The 22,703-nt window shown below is 46.2% G+C and overlaps 1 protein-coding gene across 2 annotated transcripts in view; it reads right to left on the reverse strand.

Moving 5' to 3' along the window:
- Positions 1–1,528: 1,528 nt before the first annotated feature.
- Positions 1,529–22,703, reverse strand: part of KIF4A (kinesin family member 4A) — a 41,306-nt gene continuing 20,131 nt past the window's right edge. For both annotated transcript variants that reach the window (XM_073360951.2, XM_073360952.2), the window contains exons 12-32: positions 21,545–21,677; positions 20,818–20,876; positions 20,507–20,612; positions 19,670–19,747; positions 19,125–19,310; positions 18,318–18,421; positions 16,086–16,230; positions 15,513–15,623; positions 14,737–14,820; positions 13,556–13,669; positions 12,391–12,546; positions 11,074–11,168; positions 10,443–10,572; positions 8,255–8,425; positions 7,488–7,595; positions 6,479–6,556; positions 6,274–6,375; positions 5,427–5,588; positions 3,746–3,865; positions 2,814–2,936; positions 1,529–2,334 (exon numbers count right to left, since the gene is read on the reverse strand). In XM_073360951.2, coding sequence (XP_073217052.2) covers positions 2,149–2,334; positions 2,814–2,936; positions 3,746–3,865; positions 5,427–5,588; positions 6,274–6,375; positions 6,479–6,556; positions 7,488–7,595; positions 8,255–8,425; positions 10,443–10,572; positions 11,074–11,168; positions 12,391–12,546; positions 13,556–13,669; positions 14,737–14,820; positions 15,513–15,623; positions 16,086–16,230; positions 18,318–18,421; positions 19,125–19,310; positions 19,670–19,747; positions 20,507–20,612; positions 20,818–20,876; positions 21,545–21,677 — 2,551 coding nt within the window. In that variant the 3' untranslated portion in view covers positions 1,529–2,148. The remainder of the gene's footprint in view (positions 2,335–2,813; positions 2,937–3,745; positions 3,866–5,426; positions 5,589–6,273; positions 6,376–6,478; positions 6,557–7,487; positions 7,596–8,254; positions 8,426–10,442; positions 10,573–11,073; positions 11,169–12,390; positions 12,547–13,555; positions 13,670–14,736; positions 14,821–15,512; positions 15,624–16,085; positions 16,231–18,317; positions 18,422–19,124; positions 19,311–19,669; positions 19,748–20,506; positions 20,613–20,817; positions 20,877–21,544; positions 21,678–22,703) is intronic.

A 22,703-nucleotide genomic window follows, 5' to 3' on the forward strand; every position in this document is an offset into this window, starting at 1 on the left:
CCTAGTCGCCTTTAGCAAATCATATGGGCTTTTACAAAATAGATTTCTGGTAGCTTCATAATTAAAGTGATTGTGGCTTGAAAGAAAATGGTACTCTGCAAGCAATAACTTGTGAGAGCTGAAATAGTTGACAGTGACAGTCCAATAAACTATATAAAGAAACTTATCCTGCATCTTCAGTTGGTGTAGTTCTTGGCTGATACTCAACGGGAGGGCTGTTTGTCCTAGTACACTGAGCAAGGCACACCATATGAAGTGGAGAGTCTCAGCATAGGAGCAATTAGATGCATACGATAGCTATTAACAAGTGCTTATGCAAGAAGCCACTGTGACCACTTTCAATAGTAGTAGCCAGTAGCATAGCTGCAGCATGCAGCAGTGGGAAATGCTGGAAGATCATTCCAATTGCTTTATTTAATGTTATGTCAGATCCTGTATTCCACAAGTCAGTGCTGTAAGCTAATTGCCCCTAGAAAGTAGTTTCTGGATTGCAGTTTTAACTCTACAGCCAGCTGAAAATTCATATCAACCAAGGAGTTGTTCCAAAGTGAAAGAAGGGTAGGGATGAAATTCAGGGTCTTCCTTAAAGTGGGGAAAACCTTGACATTTCAAAATGTACAAAGATGGGACTTGCAATTTGTGCAGGTACCTGGGGAAAGAATTCAGTTACTAACTCAGACCCCTCCCCAGCTAGCAGCCCATCTGCAGTAGTTGAGGTTTTTTTTGCTACTGGTTATCACATGGCATATAGGTAGTCCTAATATACCATCCCCTCCATTTAAACACAGACCCCAAAAACAACTTTAACTGGTTTCAAGCCTGAGCTTAATATGATTTTTTTTTTTGCCCCCACTCCTCCCCTTCGAAAGCTGTTCCAGAACTTTGCTCCTCTGAACAAACGTGAGAAGTGAAACTACCACAGCAGAACTGCTAACTACTTGCAGAAGATGGGTTTTGGCTCACAAAGTTAACAGCCATCCACTCATTTACAACCACATGCCTTTAAAGGTACATTCTCCCCAAGGATAACTGTTTATTTGAGTCACTACAGTCATCCTCTAGCAAAGGAGCCATCTGTACATTAGATTAGCTAGAGCATGCTGCACTGCTTCAGCCTCAGGGGGCCCTGTAGTTTAGTTCCTGGCATGGACAACAGAAGAACCCAGTGTGCTGTAGTAAACAGGAACAAGTACAAATGGCAGTACTTTTTCCTTGTAGGTCAAGAGGAGGAGAGAGTTAGACAACGCCATTTGTGTTTCCTGTTCTTTCAAAGTATAGCATAGCTATTGAACACAATTCAGCCTAGCAGCAAGCCCTGTGCTTGGTTGGAGCAGTTGCTGGAAGTTTTACTAACTACATGCATTGCAGTACAATTGGGCATGTAGTCAGAGAAGAACTTTGATAGTTGCAGTTATCGCACTGACATGATCAAACCTCATTGTCTAGTCAGATCAACCTGGGTTAGGAAGTTACTGAGGTTCTGTGGAGTAGGTGCTGTTAGAATCGCTCAGAACATAATACACTAAGCTTATGCATTTTTGTACTTCTTTATTAAAGCTACAAAAATTTAAAAAAAGTTAAAATTACTAATATTCACAAAGACAAGGGCTAGTGAGAGTCATTTCATTAGTGAGGCACCAGTGGCCTAGAGGAAGCACACTCACTGACAAGTTTGCTGTGCTAGCTAGTTTTAAGACGACAAACAGTGCCCCACTAAGATAAAAGCACCATGAAGGCTCACATGGTAATTTGGGCAGGAATTCCTTTTTCTGCATTTGAAGAAAGGGCCCAGTGACCAGTGCATTCAAAATGATCTTTTAAGAGCAATGCAGGTAAAACTGTTCACAGTTCAGGATGCAGCTGGAATGCATGGACTAGATGAGTCTACTCTGCTCACTAAAATATTCCAAAGAGAAAGTAACACTTCCCTCCATTGTTCTGGTACAGCGAACATCTGCTCAGGCAGATCTAGACAAACAACCCAGGGAGAGCTGCCGTCCCATATCACGGCCAGCTGCTGAGACTTGTTCCTTCTGAAGTTTTATTTTGTAGCCATAGATCCTGTTAATCATTTAAGAGTTAGTGTCTGAGGTGGGAAAGGAAGTGCAACATGGTAACATTAAAAGTCACAGGTCGTCTCCCTTGCCCTCAGTTGTCCTCCTCTTTGATGGGGGTACAGCCGGAGAAGAAGCTGGTGTTACTACTCAACATTCGCTTTTTCTTCTTTACTAGTGGTAGTTGGTTCTCCTGGAACTCTACATCTCCATTAATTAAGAGTGCAGCTGTGTTGGCCTTCTTGACAAACACGTCTTGCTCAGTGATCTCTTTCAGGACCTGGTAAGAAAATGAGGCTATTAGCTTGAGTTGCCACAGCACTCAAAGAAACCAGCTAACCCTCCCTGAGTCTTGAAGACCTCCACAATTGCAAGCTGCCTTTCCCCAGTCACGAACGGTAATTCACAAAAGCTACTCTATTTTCTGTACGTGTCAAAACTCTGAAGAGATTTATAAAATGGGGCAGAAAAGTTGGGTGGGAGGGAGCAGAATCCAGTGTACTTAGTTGGCATAAGGACATGGAATCAATTAGGGTGAGGTTGAACCAGGTAAAGGGCCAACATGTCAATGGCTTATTTGATAGCAAAATGGTCTAATTCCCCCAGGCTACTCAGAAGGTCGGGGAGAAGCAAGAGGCAGTGAAATTGCCTCTCAATTTTCTCCTGATTTAGTGCCCACTCCTAGCCATGAACAAGATACAGCAGCCAGTGGCTGGAAATCATCAATTCCACCCAGGCTCCCCCATTTCTGATTTGTACCTTCTTGGTTGGAGTGATACATATTGGTTCAAAGAAGGTCTCCCCAGCAGTCACTTCCGTGGGATCTTCCAGTTTGAAGGATCCTTCAGAATCTCTTGTTTGATCCTCACTCATAGGACCATCCTGGGGACAAACATGCACATGAGCCTAGGCCAATGCTGCCCCATCAATAAATCTTATTCAGGAAATAGACTTATTTATGGATCCTAGTATTTTACTTCCCCTTGCTGTGAACAGCAACTCTAGAGAAAGTGGCGTGGGCACTAGAAGGCACATGTTATAAGGCAACTGGTTCTTCAAGGTGATAAGGGATCAAAAATCACCTAATTTTGCTTTCTAGGTAACCAGGATGGGAGGTCTGGAGCAGAGGCCTCCCAGTACCAGACTGCTAGTCAAACTCAAATGCAAAAGGCCGAGAGGGCTACTATTCGGAATCATAAATGAATCAGGATGATTTGTGAGGTAGCTAAAACCAGCTAAGTTCCTCTTCAGAGGTTTTTAAAAAGCCATGAATAAATGGAGTGGAGTAAGTTTTTTGTAGTTTGGACCAGAGGCACAAGTTCATGTCAATTACCAGGCAGAAGGGACTGCCATTACCTATCCCCTGAGAGGCATCTGCCAGGTTGCAGCAAGTTAGCCCAGAAGACTGGAGAGCAGTAGAAAGACTCCCACATTCATATTCTTGAATCCTGCAGGCTGGCAAAGCAGGTGGAGCTATTACCATGGTTAACATGGCAAGATGCACCAGGGGGATTATACTCAAATGACATTTACAATCGTTTCCAACATAGGTTGCCAAGTTGTATGTGTAGGCACCACTAGCTTGTGGATGCCCATGTTTGTCTTTCTGAATTAGATTATATGGAAGTTATTAGGTAGATGTTGGGTGCATCCAGCACCAAGGTCCAAGTGCCAAATGCAGTATTACTCACCAGCAGGCCAGAATCACGGTTTCTACATTTTGTTGCATCACAGTTACAGCCTGCAGTACAGCCTAGCTTCTGCTTCCTGCAGCCACACTGCCTGTTTCCACATCGGCCCCGGCAGGAACACTTAAGAGAAGAGAGCTCAATGTAATAACAGTTCCACTGCTGCTGGGCTGTGTCTAGATAGCCACAGCAGAGGGTCTTTACCAGTGCTAGTACTGGACACCAAATTGCAGAAACTACCATGACCCTCATCACCTCACTGCCACTCTATCCCCAGAAAAGAGATGCAAGTGATCCACTGAGCCATCTCCTGGAGTAGATGTTCATTCTGAATATTGGTGTTTCAGCACCACCACGATAACTTTCCATCACCTTGCCAGGTCAAATTCAAGCTTGAGACCTCTCCATGTTCCCATTACACATGCCAGCAACAGCCAGTCTCACTCACAGGTCTAAGTGCATGAAACTAGAGTTTCTCTCAGATAAAGCTAATGCACATCCCAGTTCAGAAGTAAAAGGGTTACATTGGTTTTGTGGCACAGTTTTAAATTCTAAGCCTGAAGTACAATCAGCCACTCTCACCCCTGCAATGGAGGTTCTGAAACTGCCTAGTTTTTAAATAAGGTTTGAGCACAGCAGTTCAGAATTACAAACTCCCTTTGATGCCAAGCAGCAGTTTCAATGTGGATGGCCCTCAACCCTTCAGGTCAGTTGAGCCTGCATGTAGCTTGCAGATGTGTCAGTATACATTTTACACAAGTGTATCTGTAAAAAAATAAAATAAAATAAAATAAAAAAAATAAAAATTTGAGGGAGAAGGCAGTCATAGGGGATCAGAGCGCTGGCTTTGGGGAAATTCAAGCTTAGAATGGCCCATTGGTTCTTACTGATTTAAGCGTTCAGCACATGCAAGCTCCATCCACACTGCCTCTCCCTCAAAAATCTTAGTGGAGAGCAAGAGCCTAAACAAGGTATCACTACGGGAACCAGGAAGGAAGGGAGAGTTCCCACAAAGTTTAACACTTCTCTCTACCTCCCAAATGCCATTCCTTAGTTGTATGCATGTGCTTCATTTGGTACCCATCACTGCTTGTGGAGAAAGCTGCATGGTACCAGTATCATCAATATTTTTGCCTCTTTATCATCTCCCACTCTATCTCACTCATCTTCTATTCTGTCCCCCTTTCCCTTCCTACATGTAGTGCTTAGTGTTCCATACTCCTCTTCTCCCCACGGGGTCAGCAGCCCTGTACACATAGAAGCTGACTACTCACCTTCTTTTGCATCACACGATAGCTGGGACCGTCTGCAGGAGGACTTTGCAATCCTAGCCAGTTTCTCTCTGGAACAGCCACATGCATGAGCATAGCAGTTCAGAGAGTTACAAACTCCTTTGATGTGCAGGAAGTACAGCTGCCCTGGAACACTTGCTACTTTTGCTGCTATCTGAAGTGTTCAGGTGGATGGCAGACAACAATCCATCCAAAACACTACTGGCCACAACTAAATGCCCTCTTGTGCTGCTGGAGTAAATGGCTTTTGCTTCAGAATGCCAGCACAAACCCCACAGTTCAGCTGTGTTTCATTCTGTATGTGCTAGGCAGCATCATGACATATATAAGCGGCCCCCTCAGTCAGAGCTAGTAACCCAAGCCGGAGGCAGAGAAAGGTAACTGGATCATACCCCTGATAGGCTTTTCTTGGATCCTTTGGCTGCTTTTATTGGCACCCACTCTGCATCTTCCATCTCCCCTCCAGACTCCCCAGATTCAGAGAACAGCTCTTGCACATCCATTTCTGGTGTCTGTGCACGGGGTTTTGCAGTTGTCTGACGGCGAGTCTTTGGCTACAGATGGAAATTAGATGGTTTGAGACCTCCTAAGGAATGTGTCAGAATTTGGACTACTCCAGAGTCCCAGCAGCATATCACACCCAGCTTACTTGAACAGCCAAGAGAACTGCAGGACCAGAGAAGTGCCAAGTCATCAGGTTGGCAGGGATTCTTAACAGTTCAAAGCAGCAGCTGGTTTAGCCTGTTATCTTTAAAGTTTGCAGAACTTTGGTGCACTGCCCCATGCTACACAGCTATGACAAGTGATCCTAAACCACCACATTATTCCTAGTGGTTAGCATATTTGCAGGCCATACGTTATACTTGATTTCTAGTTTCTTGCTCCCTGGCTCAGCAAACACTGGCAGTGCTGCAGAGGAAGCAGCCTGCTTGCGAAGGTGGGGACAAGGCAAACTGTATCAACATACAAGGTGTGACAGCTTCCTTTAGACAGAAAAGGAGCAGCAGTGCCAACTGGTTCCAAAAGGATTCTAGTTCTTTACTAAAGAAGAGGGTGGGGGAAATCCTTGGGGCCTGCCTAGGGCAGATGATGCATCTATCCCAGTCTTCAGAACAAAGAAGCTTAATAAACTCGGGTGTAAGAGGGAAGTTTGAAAGGTTTGTTAGCCAGTATCTTTATCCATACAGAGCCCGATCAGTCACAGAGAAGTGTGGCAATTAGCAGTTGGCAGTTGTTTACCTTGGGTGGAATATAATCAAATGGAGAATCTGGGGACTGAGTCGGCATTTGCTGAATGTGTCGGAGCTTCTGTCCGCTGGCAATTTGGTGGAGTATTAATTTCTGTTAAAAAAGATGATGAATTTCACTGCATCATAAATAGCCAAAGCTAACAAACGCTGCCATCAATAAAGCGCCAGGTGGCTGTGCACACACTCTTCCCTACCTGTTTGAGGGACTCATTCTCCTGGAGAAGCTCTTGGTTCTTCTCACAAAGTTCCCTCATTTTCTCAAGCTCTTCATCCTGTTCTCAAGAAAGAATGAAATCTGTAGGGTTATTTAGGGTCTGAGAGATAGAAACTGCTGGCAACAGATCGTTCAAGTCAGGAGGAGGTCTTGCTCAATGCTTAGGAGTGCTCTGCTCCTCCACATCCGCAGAGGTGGCCTCCCCACCAATCTCCAACATGAGACTGGACCTTTAGTTTTGAGGTCAGGAGGAATACAAGCCTCACTTGTATTATTAATAACTTCCTCTGTCCTACCAAACAGGCCAATAGTTCCCTCTCCTCATGTTACAGTCTCCAAACTTTTAACACATTCCTTACCCATCAGGGACAATCTATGAGTTAGGCTAGGAAAGCTCTGCTTTAGTAGCTCGGACAAATCTCTCCTTCCCTAGCAATTTGCTATACTAAACTCTAGTAGCTTTGAGGGAGAGAATAGTGTATTCCACTGTTGTTTACTACTGTAGGGCCCACCCTGGAGCTGGTGCTTTTAACATTTCCACTGTTGGATCCCCCCCAAAGGCCCTTCATCACTGAAGGCAGACTGATGCTGCACTCAGCATGGAGCTAACAGTATTCCTTTGGTTGGCCTGAGCATGCAGAAAAGCAGCTGATGTGGGGCTTGTGGAAGCTGAACTGGTCTTTGAGGCAAGGCTGTTGTCACTTAGTTTGCTTCTTTCGAAGGAGCATTTACGAACACAGACGAGAGGCCCAATATTCCAGCCATCTACTAGCAACTACTCCAAGCAGTCTAGTCTACAGATGCAGAGCAGCATGAATAATTTCCATTGTTACTCAGCCACTCGGAAGCCCCGCTTCCAATGGCAAGGAGCTGGCATTGCGCCAGCAGGGGCAATGGGGGGATACCGACATATAAAAAGATCCTGCACCAGGGGACCCCTCCATAAAGAGGGAGCCTACCACAGCCGAGTCCACCTCCATCTAATCTACCTGGAACTTGAGCCGCTCAAGTAGCTGTTGCTCATGCTCTGTTAGAGAGTCCTCCAGCTTCTTCTCTGCTGCTTCTTTCTGCTGCAGTTGGCTAAGCAGGTACAGAACCTATAGGCAAAATTAACACAGCTTAGATGAAGAGGATGTAGACAGTGACAAAACATGCTTTTAAGGGATAAACCCTTAAGGCATGCCTGGCAGTCTTGACATTCTCAGTAGACCTGGAGGTTTTGGGGCAGCTGAAGAGATGGTGTGGTGAGCAATCTCTAGTAGGCAGACAAGTTGTAGAGACAAGCAAGCTAGTTCTTTGCCATCCACAGCATAAGAGTAATCTGGGTCCACTTGAAAACACCACCGTGTCTTCAGATGCAGCAAGTTTGTGCCTTGAATGGAGCTGAATAAAATGGTTCTGTTTTTACTTCAGCAAGACCATTTAGCACAATTAAAACTTTAGAAATGGAGGCCAGAAGACAGATGAGGGAGACTTCTTAAGGGATAATTACATCAGGTCTCCTGCCAGAGACCAATAAAGCCTCATGAAAATAGGGTTTGTTTGCTGGTTTTTGTTTTTTTTTTAAAATAAAAGACAGGTTGCAAATTGATTTTAATTTAACCCTTTTTCTCTTAAGGAAAGAGGTACTTGGATCTAGGTACTCTTTTGGGCAGACCTTTAGGAACCTTTTTGCAGAGAAGCTCCAAGACATTTGTTTAACTCCACGGAAGCCAAGCAGTGGTAATAATGGTGCTCCTTCACCTCTGGGTTTTACCTTTTCCTGATGTTGCTGCTCCTGCGTCACCAACTGACTTTGGAGCTCAGCCTCTATCTCTGCCACCTGGTTTCGCTCTTCAAGCAACATTTTCTGCATGTCTGCACAGTTAGCTTTGCTCTGTTCCAGGCTGCTGTGAAGTTTGCTTTCCTCCACTTTGGAGGAAACCAGCTGAAAGACATCAGTAAGGAGACTACTGGAGAAAATGGGTGCCACTCTCCACAGCCCATGAGTGGGACTGGACATCAGCAACAAGGGTGCTGGAGTCAAATTTAGAGCTAGACACACCTGAAAACCATCATCAGGTACCCCCCGCGCACACACTTCACTATGGAAACAGATAGAATCGGCAGCAGTGACAACAGTTACTAGAATGACTCCACCATTGTCTATTACCTTTGTTTCTGCATTTCAGCATGCCATTGTCTTCCCCACTCCTCAGATATCTCTTGATCCCACCTACCTCATTTGTCTCCATTCTTCTTGGACTTAACATCTACTTCTCCTGCCTTGAGTTTCTAACTCTCTCCTTGATCCTCTACAAGTCTGGTTTCCTCCCCCTCCCTCCACTTCATCTATGCTTCCGTTATGAGTGGCCTTTCCTTGGCCAAATCTCTAGGTCTCTTCTGTTATCCTTCAAAGTTACCCACCGCACAGAAAGACAATTACTCTCTATCCTGACATTTATAGACTGTGCTTTTCATTGCTGACTACTCCTTCAGGGATGCTTTTTATGCTGTTTTCCCTCCTCCCTTGCACTCAGAGTACCCCCAGAGATTTGTCCTCTGCCCTCACTGCCCCTGGGCAAACTCATCTGATCACAAAGATGAGATTAGTGTCTCCAGGCCAGTGCCTCTACATTTCCTTCTAATTTTTTTGTGGATTTTTTTTTTTTTTTATTTTAAACCTTTCCTCCTGGGAGTCTCAATGCCAACTCAAAGCCATCTTCCCCATCTCCCAACTACAGACATTGCTAGTAAATTCCTGTTTCTCCACAACCCATGCTTCCAGTTTCTGGAAGTCCCAATCAGCCTTTGATTGTATCATACCTTTACTAATGCAACTTGCTCCTTTCTGGCTTTCTTTACACACATCATCCCTCACTCTTAACCTTCCAAAACTCCACAGCAGAAAGTCACATGCCTCACTCGTAGCTAGAGCCATGTTCAGCTCTTCCCTGAACACCATCATAGGCTCCCCCATACCTCCTGTGTCAAATTCAAGTTCTTCCCTTTCAAGGATGGTGTCTCCCCTCCCAACCCATTTGTCATAGATGCATCCTGTGTGTCTTTTCCCCACACTTCCTCCATGCTACACCCCAGGTCAGGAATCGCATTCTGACCCCATCCAGCATACCTCTTCCCTCTCTTTAGGCTGCCCATATAACCCACTTCAAGGAGACCAGTGGTTGTTTTAAAATGTTAAAACAACCATCTATGTAACCTTCAAAATGAATGCACAATTCACCCAATCGTCATCATGATCTTTTTATGACCCTTGTCCAGGGGTGAAAGTCAGTCTAGAAAAACTTCCCAGTACAGACCCTCCGGCCCCTGGAAGGGGTGGGGCCTTGGGTGGAAGGGGCGGGGCTGCGGGAGGTCAGAGCCAGCCCTGGCCCACCCTGTACCAGCAAGTGCCTCCTTCCCCCTCCCCGGGGTAACAGCGGCAGCAGGGCTCTGGCCATCACTACCGCTCCAGGCCCTTTAAATTGTCCCCAGAGCCTGCTAGAGCCCTGGGGAAGCAGCGGCGGGGTTCCGGGGACGATTTAAAGGGCCCTGGGCTTTGGCCACCGCTACTGCCCCGGGCCCTTTAAATTGCTGCCCCAGCCCTGCCGCCACTACCCCAGGGCTCCAGCAGCAGGGCTCTGGCAGCAATTTAAAGGGCTGGGGGCTCTAGCTGCTGCTGGGAGCCGCAGGCCCTTTAAATTGCGCCTGGGGAAGGTGATCCACCCCGGTACAGCGCACCGGCTCTTGCCAGTACGCCGTACTGGGGCATACTGGCTAACTTTCACCTCTGCCCTTGTCACAACCCCTTCCTGTCATGTATCACCACATTTGTCACTTCCTTCTATTCTTGTCCAACCCGAGATTATGAGCTCTTTGAGGCAGACATGTCTATGGTGAAAGCTAATAAATACAGTGTAGCAATCCCAAACAGATGGATGTGCCACAATGCAGAAAGAATTTACCTCTCCAATCAGGTATTTCAGGGCACATTTTGCCTCTAGAATAGTTGCAATAGTTTCCCAGCGTTGCTTCACCCGGTCTCCATTGTCGGCATCCAATAGCTTCTGCTGCAGATCTGCTATCTGGGCACTCCTTTGGAAACAAACACACATTTGAGCTCAAGGAAAAGAATTTGGAGTAGCTCTTGGATAACACTAATGTCATATTCCCAAAATATTACATTATGGAAAGCAACTTCAGTTAGTTAAAACTTGATTGTTTGCACAGTGGTGGGGTCTGCTGCAAAGCTGCATTGGTGGGTCAGCTGGAAATTCATTCTCCTGAATCTGTACCAAGCCACTGCTTCAGCATCATGCAAGTAGGGCTGTGCTACCATCCTTCAGATAAGCAAAACAGACATACATTTCTTTTGCATAAATAGTGTTCATAGCCCCAGTATCTTGGAAATTCTCACTGGATAGCTATATTCTGCTTGAAACTACACAGAACAGGTCAGTTGGGTTTCCTATTCTTCACTTCTCCCAGGTCTCACAGAATGGTTGCAATGGTGAACGTGTTAGGTACCTTGAGATCATGGTGCTATAGAAATGAGAGCTAGTTCTGCCTGCTAGAAGCTTCATGACACTCCCTTACCTGAGCGCCATCTCTGTTTCCAGGCTTTCTATCTGCTTTGTGATGGAATGGTCTATTTCTGAAGCCTGCACATCTGCGATCGAGTATGTACGTCTCTGAAGAGAATTGCAGCAAGACATAATATGAAATAATTTGAGGTTGGAGACGCAGGTGGAGAGTGGTTGAGCAGCAGTGGGTAAACCACGGGTCACGTCCGGACCGTGGGACCTGTTAATCTGGTCCTAGAGCTCCCGCCAGGGAGCAGGGGCTTGTCCTGCTCCATGCTCCCGCCAGGGAGTGGGGTTGGGGGCTTTCTGCACCACTCCCGGAAGTAGTGGCATGCCCCAACTCCAGCTCCTGCGCATAGGGGCAGCAAGGGGGCACCACACACTGCCCCTGCCCCAAGCGTCACAAGGGGACATGCTGCTGCTTCTAGGAGCTGCGGGGGCAGCACCTGCGGATAGGGCAGCGCACAGAGCAGCCTGGCCACGGCTCTGGGTAGGAGCCGGAAGTGGGACATGCCACTGCTTCCAGTAGCTACTAGAGGTAAGCGCTGCCTGGAGCCTGCATCCTGAGCTTCTTCCTCCTGCCCCAACCCCAGCCCTGATCCCCCTCCCACCCTCTGAACCCCCCCCCCCCCCCCCCCCGTCGCTGCACAGAGCATCCTCCTGCATCCCAAGCGTCTCTCCCCAGTCCCACCCAAGAGGCTGCACTCCCAGCTGGAAAGCTCCCCCACCTCCTGGCCAGCCTGGAGCCCCTTCTCACACACTGAACTCCTCATTTCTGCCCCCACCCCCAGCAGGAGCCCTCACCCCAGCAGGAGCCCTCACCCCCTCCTGCACCCCAACCCCCAATTTCGTGAGCATTCATGGTCCGCCATACAATTTCTATACCCAGATGTGGCCCGCAGGCCAAAAAATTTCCCCACCCAGTGCTTGAGTCTGAGTTTTAGTTTAGACACTCTAAACACTTAAGATAGGGGTTGTATTACCAGGAAAGATGTTTATAAATAGTTCCTCTCAGCTGAAACCTGACCTTCCTTCTCAATGGAAGAAAGGGTTGTACACAAAACCTTCGATAGGGCAGGGGCTCACTCATGACATTGATGCCAGACTAATTGCTTTAGGGAATAGAACCATGAAGAACCAGATCCCCGCTACCTCTTGTGCTACAACCACCTCTTCATTGCTACTCCTTTCATCAGCCAGGGGGGCTGTGGAAACATTCATCTACTCTTCACAGGAGTTCACAGGCCCAGAACGGAGAAAACAAGCATAGCAGTAAGAGGACAGAGAGTGAGTGTAGCTCTCAGCTATTGTTTCCCTGTGTGTCACTCACCCTGAGTTTTGGAGGTGGAGTCTCCCCAGCTTCCCTCTTTTCTCTAAGCTGCAGGAGTTCCTGGGCCAAGATTTTTCTATCCTCCAGAAGGTCAGAGAGGTGGCGCCGGGCCTCTTCAGTACTAACCAGAACCTCCACTTCATTTGCAAGCCAGCTCTGGAGAAAGACAGGACAGAGAATAAACCACGGGTGGGCAAACTACAGCCCACAGGCTGCATACGGCCTGCCAGCCGTTTTAATCCAGCCCTTGAGCTCCCACTGGGGAGCAGGGTCAGGGGCTGCTCTGTGCAGTCCCAGAAGCAGTGGCATACGCCCCCTCTGGTTCCTACACATAAGGGCAGCTCCACACACTGTCCCCGCCCCAAGAGCTGCCACCGCAGCTCCCATTGGCAGGGAACCATGGTCACTGGGAGCAGCAGGAGCAGCACCTGAGAACAGGGCAGCGTGCAGCAGAGCTGCCTGGCCGCACCTCCCCGAAGGAGCTGGAAGGGGGACATGCTACTGCTTCCGGGAGCTGCTTGAGGTAAGTGCCACCCAGAGTCTGCACCCCTGAGCCACCCCCACATGCCCCAAACCCCTGCCCTGATCCCCTTCCCTCCCTCTGAACCCCTCGGTTCCAGACCAGAGCACCCTCCTACACCCCAAAACCCTCATCGCTAGCCCCACCCAAGAGCCTGCATCCACAGCTGGAGCCCTCACTCCCCTCAGCTCCCCAGTGCCCGCTCTGCCCCAGCCCAGAGCCCCCTCCCACACACTCATCTCCTCATTTCTGGCCCCACCCTGGAGCCCACCCCCCAGCCAGATCCCTCACCCCCTCCTGCATTCCAATCCCAATTTCGTGAGCATTCAAGGCCCACCATATAATTTTTATACCCAGATTTGGCCCTTGGGCCAAAAAGTTTGCCCACCCCTGTAATCAACTCTACTGAACATTGCAACAGTGGGACTTTGGTCACCCACTTCCTCCTCTGAACTCTTCCATATCTAGGGACAAATAAACTATGTTGCCTCTATTTACTCCTATACAGGACAGGAAATTCCATGGCCCTCCCAGTTCTCCACCCATCAAACCCAGCCTCCATCAGTGAGCTAGTCAGGCAACCTTTGTGTGAGCTCATTATTCAAAGGGATGCATCTGGCAGTGCACCACCATGCTGATACCCACTTTTACTCGAGCAGCAGCTCCTTCCATTCCTCGGTTTTGGCTTTCTTTCCGTTTATCCACTACTTCACGCTGTTTCTGTAGAGCATCTTTCAGGCGCTTGTTAGCAGCTGCTGCCTGAAAAAAAATAAAATAAAATAAAATTCCACCACACATACAAGCATTTCCCCTCCCTGCATCCCTAGCACAGTGGAAACTGTTGGCTGCTTAGCTTAATTTGATTCACAGCTCTGGGAGCAGGACTCCATGCTGCTGAAAGTCAGTCAGGAAACATCTGCACAAAAACACTGCTGCTTTTAGCTTTAGCTGTGGAATAGCAGATCTACATTTATAAGAATCCATTCTTCCTTCACTGAGCCCTTGTAAAGCTAATACAGATGGGAGGTCACGGAGCGCAGGGCAGTATTAAGCATGAAGGAAACAGCTGCCTGATCTGCTTTTGGAATTATTGAATGTCAATAGCCTTTGGAGGAGAATACCCCTTAACTAGGGTCTTAGACATATTACAAGCCTCTTGGTTCACCTTTAGAATGCATTTTTATTATTAAGTCTATATGCCGGGTACCTAATTTCCTGTGATTCTGCAGCCAAGTTGTCTCCAGAATACACCCAATGCAGTTGTGTGCCAGAACCGAAGCTCTCATTTTAAAAGCATTTTTGTGTCAAAACATTTCTGCTTCTAGGCCTTATAGTTGCAGAAAGCCTTCAAGAAGTGGACCCAGAGAAAACTGATGCAGTGTTGTCTTCTCACATCTGCAAACAGCCTGAGACAAGCTCTGCACAGTGTTAACTGCACCCACATACATCAATGAGAAGTCTGAAGCCTAATGTCAACACTTTAAACATTAGCAATCTCATTGGTGATCATTTTAGCAGATCCAGCTAGTGTGCTTATCCATCATTGTTGGAACAGGTGGTAAAATCTAGGGCAGGCAGTGCAATCAAGAGGTACTGGGTTTGGGAAGGAAACAGTGAGAATTAAGAGGCAGAGTCCCAAATTTTTCAAGGGGGAGAGAAAAGTCACAATGCATCCCCTCTGAACTGATATCTTCAATTCATCTCCAAACCCCAAAACTGTTCCCCAGAATATCAAGAGTTCCATCTGTCCCCTGCCAAAACTCCAGTCACGTCTTCCAGACCTTGGGGGACTGATCAGGAGTCCCTAGCAGATGCTGGCTCCTCACCTCTTCTGTTTTGCGCCTGAGGATATTGGCTTGATTCTGGAAGTCTCGTTCTAGCTTAAGCAGCTCATACTGCCTCTTGCGATCCTGAAGAGAAACAAACTAGGCAAGTCAAAAAGTTGCAGGTCATATAAAGACATGTTTACAGTGCACTTGTTTAGTCCAGGGGGATCATGACACAGACATCCTATGTGCTCTATGACAGAAACACTGATCACTGTAAGCTTGAGCTGACTTAAAATTCAGGAGGCCCTTGTTGCTCTAGAATATGGTCTCCTACGTCCTCTGGGACTAGGACTGTTCTGCTCACAACATCTTGAGACAAGGAGACTTGAAAACTAAAGAGGCACAGAAGCCCTATTAGGCCTGAATGCCACAACCTGATTGATTAAGTTAACTACTGTAATAGTAACAGCTTTAACTATTTGCTCATGTAGTGTATTCTCAATATACCCTTGAAAGGCAGATGCCTCCTACTTCTCTTTTGTGGAAAAGCTACCCCTAGGTACTAACGCTGTGGTATTTTTTCCTTCTGATTTAGATCGGAGTTGTGATCACTCTACTGGCAGATCAGGGAACCTCAGACATAAACCAATTGTCTATCTGCCCATTACACATATAACTGGTGAAAGGTGGCAGCCTGCCACTCAGGCATATATGGAACAAGAGGCTTTTTGACCTATTGGTTTGTTAGTCTCAAGGCACTGTAGAGATGTTATGTTTTCAGATGTTAACTCATGGCCAGCAGTGACTGTCCAGGCAATTAATGGCTCACTTACCCGTTCTTTCAGCTGGATCACTTCCTTGTCCTTCTGCTGCTTCCACTGTCTAAATTTCTCAGCATCCTCTTTCATTTGGCGCATCAGCTGTACCCGCTGATTTTTCATTTCCTGCAGCAGGAAGTTATTCCAGTACTTACACTTTGGATAGTTTTTCCAAGTACTCTTGACAAGAGGACATATTACAAAACTTTGCCCACCCGCAGCACCTGCCTTTTGAGGATGTCAGTGCTTGAGACTAATGATTTCATCCTCTTAACCCGCACTTAAAGGGGTAGGGAATCATCTTGATTTTACAGACATGGAAACCAAGTTACAACAAAGTCAAGTGACTTGCCCAAGGCTTGGACTGAACAAGTAGTATAGCCAGATTTGACTCCCATGCCTATACTTGTACTACAAGAGCCTCCTATCCACTCCATCATTAGCAGCGATAGTCACATAACTACAATTACAGGAGTCTTGTAATACACAGGGTGATGCCAACCCAATAAAATGGAAGTTTTCACTATCTTCTGACTGAAGTTACTCCGTTAGATGAGCTCAGAGGCTGCATATGGCAGTGTTAGTTACCCGAATCTCCTGGTTCAGTTTGGAGACTGTGCGCTCTGTAGATTCTTTCAGCTTCAAGAGTTTTGACTGTTCATTCAATTTCTTCTTTAGCTCATTCATTTGCCCTTCCAACTCCTGGAGTCTTTTCCTGCGGCGTTCACTCAGCCTGCAAAGAATCACCCTATAAATATATGCCTAGGAGAGCTATTCTCCAGAAATAGACTCCCCTTCTCCTTACTGTGAAAACAGACCCAGAATAGCAGTCCCTCACTCACCCCAGGACCTGACCATTGTATAAAGCAGAGTTTAGAAACTCTGGCTGTGCTTCTCAGCAACTCATTCAACCCAAAGGGAAGGTTGGAAGGGAGATGCACACTAGAAATCTATTTCCCAGGGTGCAAGTAGAATAGTTGATCCTGGGCAAGCCAAGAACATCTCTGCTAAGAGATCAGTTCCCTTCAGGTGAAAGAGAGCCGACTGCATTGCAAACATACCTTAAAACTCCCAAAGAGAGATGGACAGCAGCTAATCCCAGAGCCCAGGTTAAATGACTCAAGCTTGTAGGGTTCACACAATGGAGCTAAAAACAACAATAATGAAGACATTTGGGCTAGGACTGAAGCCCAGGCTCTGAGACCCTCCTTCTTCACCCGTTTTCAGAGCCTGGACTCCAGTCCAAGCCCAAAATGTCTTCACTGCTATTTTTAGCTCCATACTGCAAGCCTGATTCATTGGATCCAGGCTCCGAATCTTGCTGCTGCAGGGTTTGGGTTTTTTTGTTTGTTTGGTTTTTGCAGTGTCGATAGACATACCAATAGAGTCTAGAACTGTAATATGGTACACTCCAACTTAACTAGAATTTCCTTTATCTGAAAATTCTAGTTGTTATCTGAATCCACAGTGCACTCCCCAAGTAGCCCACTAATAACTTCTCAATTAACCTCTTCATGCTAAGCTAATATTCAGCAAGGAGTATAATTCATGCTATACCAGTGCAACAATATATCCACTCACAATCTGGTTCTATGGCTGCAGCATTGCGCCCAGTTCAAAAGTGCAGCCTGTAACTAGTTGTATCCATAGCAGCCTCTCTAGTCAGCCCTCCTCTCCCATCATAGAGCCCTGCAGCCCAGGACACAAACCCTGCCAGTGACCATCAATGCAGGAATTTCACAGACACTGGAACCATCACTGAGGGGCTGTGTCCGGCCATAGCCCAGGGCAGGCAACATGTGCAGGAGAGGGGCTGACACACAGAGCTCATTGGCTCATAGCCCGGAAAGACAACAGTGGCCAATTGAGCAAAGCAGCTCCCCAGAGTGTCTTCAGCCTGCAACTCCCACTGTACCCAGACCTTTGCCTCCCAGCCCGAAGCTAGAACCAAGATCAAAAATAGTACTTCTGTTTAACTGAATGCCTGGTTATCCAAAAGTTTCAGCTGTTCCCCAAGCCATTTGGAAAAACAGGAGTATACTCTAAAGAGGCTAGCGATAAGAATAGATTTAATCAGCAGACGGCAAAGCGCTTTAAAGATAAATAAGTCTGACAAGTCCTTCCCAACAAATCAAATCAAGTATGCATTATTCTTGTTTTATTGATGGGAAACTGAGGCACTGAGAAGGGAGAAAACTACACAACATCAGAGTCTGTAGCAGGGCTAAGAATAACGCTTTGGCTCTCTGTTCTGGGCGTTAAGTCTCAAGGGCCTCCCCTTCCCCATCTCAACTCCTAGCAGGATGCACTAGGTCAGAATAGATTCTCTACAAGAGAAATTGAAAATTTACTCATTCAGAGTTGAGGGTATTCCCCCCACCTCACACTTTATGCCAGTCTGTAGGGTAAAAACATGATACAGTAGGCACCTTCCTAGTGCCAAACATGAACACTTCCACAGCCTAAAAATATACTCATTGTCTCAATGAAGTAGTTAAGGTTTGTGAAGCGATTCCCCAGAGCCCTCATGACCTGACAGGGGTGTGAATTCAATTCCTTAGCTTGGTTCATTGTGTAGTGTGGTGATAAAAACTACACCCAGCACCTGAAGCGTGCAGATTTATCAAATGGGACATAGTCGTGTAGGAGACGAGCCCATTCATTGCAACACAGTTTGGAATTTAGGATTTTACGTTTTATTCCAGTAGTCAGTATGTGCTGCAATGGCCAGGCCAATTTACTTGCCAGGCCAAGTGCCACTGATTGGTTCCAGTAGATGCTCATTTCTCTAATCTACTTGGCCTTTCTAGCCAGCCTTACTTTGCTTGGTTAACATCCTTCTTTGCAGTGTGAAGTGCAAGGATCAGTTCTTCCTTTTCTTTTTGCAGGCTGCTGACCTCCAACTCCAGGCCCTTGATATTAGTCTAGAAAGGAGACAGGAGCAGAGAGATTTCAAGTCTTGAAATCCCAATGGCTAGGGACAAGGCTAGATAAGGTCTTGGGGAGCCATGTTTCCCTTCAATAGGTTGGACAACTGCACTATTGTCGGAGGAATCAGAAGACTTCTCCATGCAGCAGCTGTAGGAGCCAGATCAATATACACCTGCAGTTAGCCTTTAGTCTGGCAGTCATGTTTTGATCAATAAATCAGGTGGGTGCTGGAATCCATCATTTTTGAACTTGTAGGAAAGAGGAAGCCAGTTCAATGGCAGCAGTGGCTGAGTTCCATGGAGGCTAAGCACTGCCACAGCAGAAGTGCAATTCTGAGGGGTGAGTTGGAAGACTGGGACTACATGGAACAGTCAGTAGCCAGTGTCCTGATCAGAAGCAGCAAGGACTGGCTGCTTAGAACGACGTGCAGCCATTTAGGCACCGTAGTTCTGCCGCCTGTGGGCACCTACAGCTAGATGATTACCATTCCAGAGATGGCCGAGTTCTGTGACAGAGGCTCTCTCATACCACACCTCAAGACATATGGAGTTCTTACTATGAGAACCACCAGAGGAATGCTCATGTTCTGATTAATCCCTTCCCCCACTAGCATTACAAAACATGCACATATGGGATGAAGAAAAGGACAACACTGGACAGATATTTCAATGAGCCTTCCTGGAAAGGAGCATTTACCTGGTATTGGGACTGTATTGGCTCCAGCTGGCTGTCATTCTGGGTCATTTTCTTGGCCAAGGCCTCTTTCAGAGCCAGGGCTTTATTTAATTCTATCAATGCTTTGGACATCTCTGCCTGGCGGAGGGCATGCTGGGTGGTGAAAGCATCTGGGGATCTCTTGCTGTCCTGGCTGGTTTCTGCTTGCTGGAATATAGACACAATTATTAGCCAGAAGAAACGAATTCCAAGGAGCTCCTCAGTGCTTGCATTGGCAGTTTGAACATAGTTAGCAGAACAGTTGAATACTACTGAAGTAAGCAGCAGTATTTATATAAAATGCTTTGACATTTTTTTTTTTTAAAACATAACTTTATAATTTTAAGAAGGAGAAAATAAAAAAACAGGAAAGGGTACAGTAAAGGAGGAAGGATAGATGGTAGGAAGTAACTATAAAGTGACAAACACATGGGATTAGGGAACAGGAAAGATGCAGTTACTGAGTGAATGAGAATATTTACAGAGAGTCAAAATCTGCAGTATATCAGACCCCCCCTACTACTTACAGCGTCAGATTCTTGCTCAGAGTTTGCCATCTCAGCAACAGCTTCCATGGATGCTGCCACATAGGCAGCACTTTCATCCTGTGTAGCGCAAACAGAGCACTTTAATGTACAGCAGTGAGAAGTGATGTGCAGTTAACAAGGGCTCCTCGCTGTCCATTTAGAACAGCAAAGGCTTCTCTAGACTCTCCTCTGATCTGAAAAAACTCTCCTCTCTAGGAAGGGAAGGTCACTGGCATCCCATTTTAACAGCAACAGTGAACGCCTCTTTTGAACGCAGTCTCAATTGACAAGCCAAAGTTACTCCCTATCAGACACTTCCTGCACTGCACAGAATTGGCAGCCAGTTCCTTACGGGGTGGTTGGAGCTTTGAGGGACATCTAGGAAGGGGAACATGGAAGAATCATATATTAGACAAGGACATGACATTTTCAAACAATTCCAGCTCCCTCCAATAGGGCCGTTTACTAGAAATATAGAAGCTAAAACCCTGAGCTTCCAAGAGTTGTTTTTGCGCCCTGCATTACCCAGTCTTTGGGCTGTAAATTTGTGCAATAGTCTCATTTCACAGCATTTTTCTGAGGATACTCATTTACTCTGGAGCGAGCAGCTATCTGAGCATAAAATGGTCATTTTGTGGCTTTGAAGTTTCAACAGGAAGTCTATATTAAAGTAACTTGCCAAGAGCCATTTAACAGCCACACACCTGTGCAAAGGGCTTATTTAGCAGGGCTTTAAAGAAACCACTACCTAGCAGACTGGCACCATACCACTGAGTTCATCTCAGTAGGAAGCTCATTTGGTACAGGGATCTTCCCATTCCCTAGGTCAGTTCTTACCTGTAACTGGACTATCACTTGCTGGAGATCACGAATCACTTCTATGTTCTCTTTGAGCTCCTGATCCTCCAGAGTCTCTACCAGCTTCTGCAGATCAAGTTTGCACCTAAAAAATTCAGACATGCAACTGAGTCCACGGGTCTTGCTTGGCAATTGCATGTTTGACTGCTCAATAGATAGGGTATTGCCAACATACTTGCTCACCCTCCCTGCATACAGATGGACTTTGGAACAACAAATGCAGAGCCAATCAATGAAATGAACAGTGTTGCAGGGCACTTCTGCAGCACATGAAACTGGATGGGACTTACGCAGCATGCTGCCGGAGTTCCTCTAGTTTGGCATTCATCTTATCATTTTCTTGTTCTGTCTAAGAAAAGAAAAAAAAGTCAATTAGATACTGAATTATAGAAGGAGAAGCAGGAAACAGCTATCTTCTTTGTAGCAATACTGCTTCATCATTCTACTGTAAGGTGACTTGCATTGTGATTCAGTACAGGTTTCTGCACACTCAGGGGAAGGTTAGTTCCCTTTAATTTAAAGTAAGTCTGGAGTTTTCTCCAAAGCCAACAGAAGAGCAGGTATTAGGAGCTTTTGGGAGAAGTTGGCATGCAAGACACATTTTGACTTATTTAACCCTGGAATCACAAAGTTTGGCAGTACAACCACTGAGGGCAAATGGCCTCCAAATAGTCAAGACACACAGAGCCACAGTGACTGATGGGAGAACTTGGGAAATAGAAAAGTTGGTATTCAGTGTTGTATTCCTGTGGGTAATGCATTTTCAGAGCAAAGTGCAATGTATTCCAGTTCTAGTACATTTGAGTCAAAACCTGCAGGCTTCGGAACCAGATGCATTCTGTAGCTTAACATCATATTGCTACTGGACATTTAATATGTTCCCTACAAATTTAGCTTTAGTCCTCCAGAGTCAGATGCTCCTGAATACCATTAGAACACTGTTAGTGGTCAATTTCCAACAGGTGGGAAACAGTAGTGTGTAGCTAAAAGCTCTTCACATAGAATTTTGAGCCTTACCAGAATGATTCTCTCCAACATCTGGGCTGTCTGACCAGCTGCCTCACTCAGACCTCGGCTCAACTTTTCATTTTCCTCCATCAGGGACTGGTTCTTCTCCATGAGGGATTGCAGATTCTCTGATGGCTTCACACTAATTAAGACAAGTGTTTATTATTTTAATGCCAATGAGGTGTTTACTGTTACAGACTGACAGTATCCTGAATGAACTTTATTGAATTAAGTTAAATCTTATTGAATTTGGGTTAATACCTGTTGGATAAACATTTTCATTTCCTATACAGTGTATGTATTATTGTGAGATTTTATGGAACTTCTTTAGCAAGAAGACAGATTACTGCAATGTTCGGAAGGTATGAGGAAGTTCAAAGGTCTTTTTGGAACAATACGTTTGAAATGGATTTCCTTAGGAAGTACCTTGAGGTGAAGGGAATATAAGTTCTACCCCTCTAGATCCAACCTTCAAAGACATGCTTTGGGGGGGGTGGGGGGGTAGGGGGAGAGAGAGAGAGAGAGAGAGAGACAGACTCGTATTCCAATTACCTGCTTCTGGAAATCCAGCTCAAAAACTCCTGGAACTGTATAAAAGAGTGGCTTAAACTTGTCATGAGGGTACTTGTTCTCAGCTGAAGCAGTTATGAACCGGCAACTATAAGGAAGCCCCAGGGGAGCGTTGGAAGACTTTTCTCACCAGAATACATTAGGCCTACTCTACACAACACAGTTAGGTTGACACAAAGCAGTTTATGTCAACCTAGCTGTGCACGTGCCTACACTTACAATCAGTCTCCCACCACTGTAAGCACCCCGTTACACCAACATAGTAACATCAGCTCCCTGAGCAGCATAGAACCACGATCAGTGTGCTTAGGTTGACACAATGCAAGTGTAGACACTGCATGATTTATGTTGACACTAACTGCCCTCCAGAGCTGTCCCACAATGCTCTACACTGACTGCTTTAGTCACCATTGTGAACTCCACTGCCCAGGCGTCACAGAGATCCATAAGTCCCTAATCCCCTTTAAAGCCCTGCAAATTGTTGAAATTCCTTTTCCTGGCTACTAGACTTGGTGATCATAACTAGCAGCTCTTCACTGTTGAGTGCAACTCTCCAGCAGACTATGTTGGCTACGTGCTCCAGATGCACTGACAGGAG

The sequence above is a fragment of the Lepidochelys kempii genome, chromosome 9 (assembly GCF_965140285.1).
Source record: "Lepidochelys kempii isolate rLepKem1 chromosome 9, rLepKem1.hap1, whole genome shotgun sequence".
NCBI lineage: Eukaryota > Metazoa > Chordata > Testudines > Cheloniidae > Lepidochelys > Lepidochelys kempii.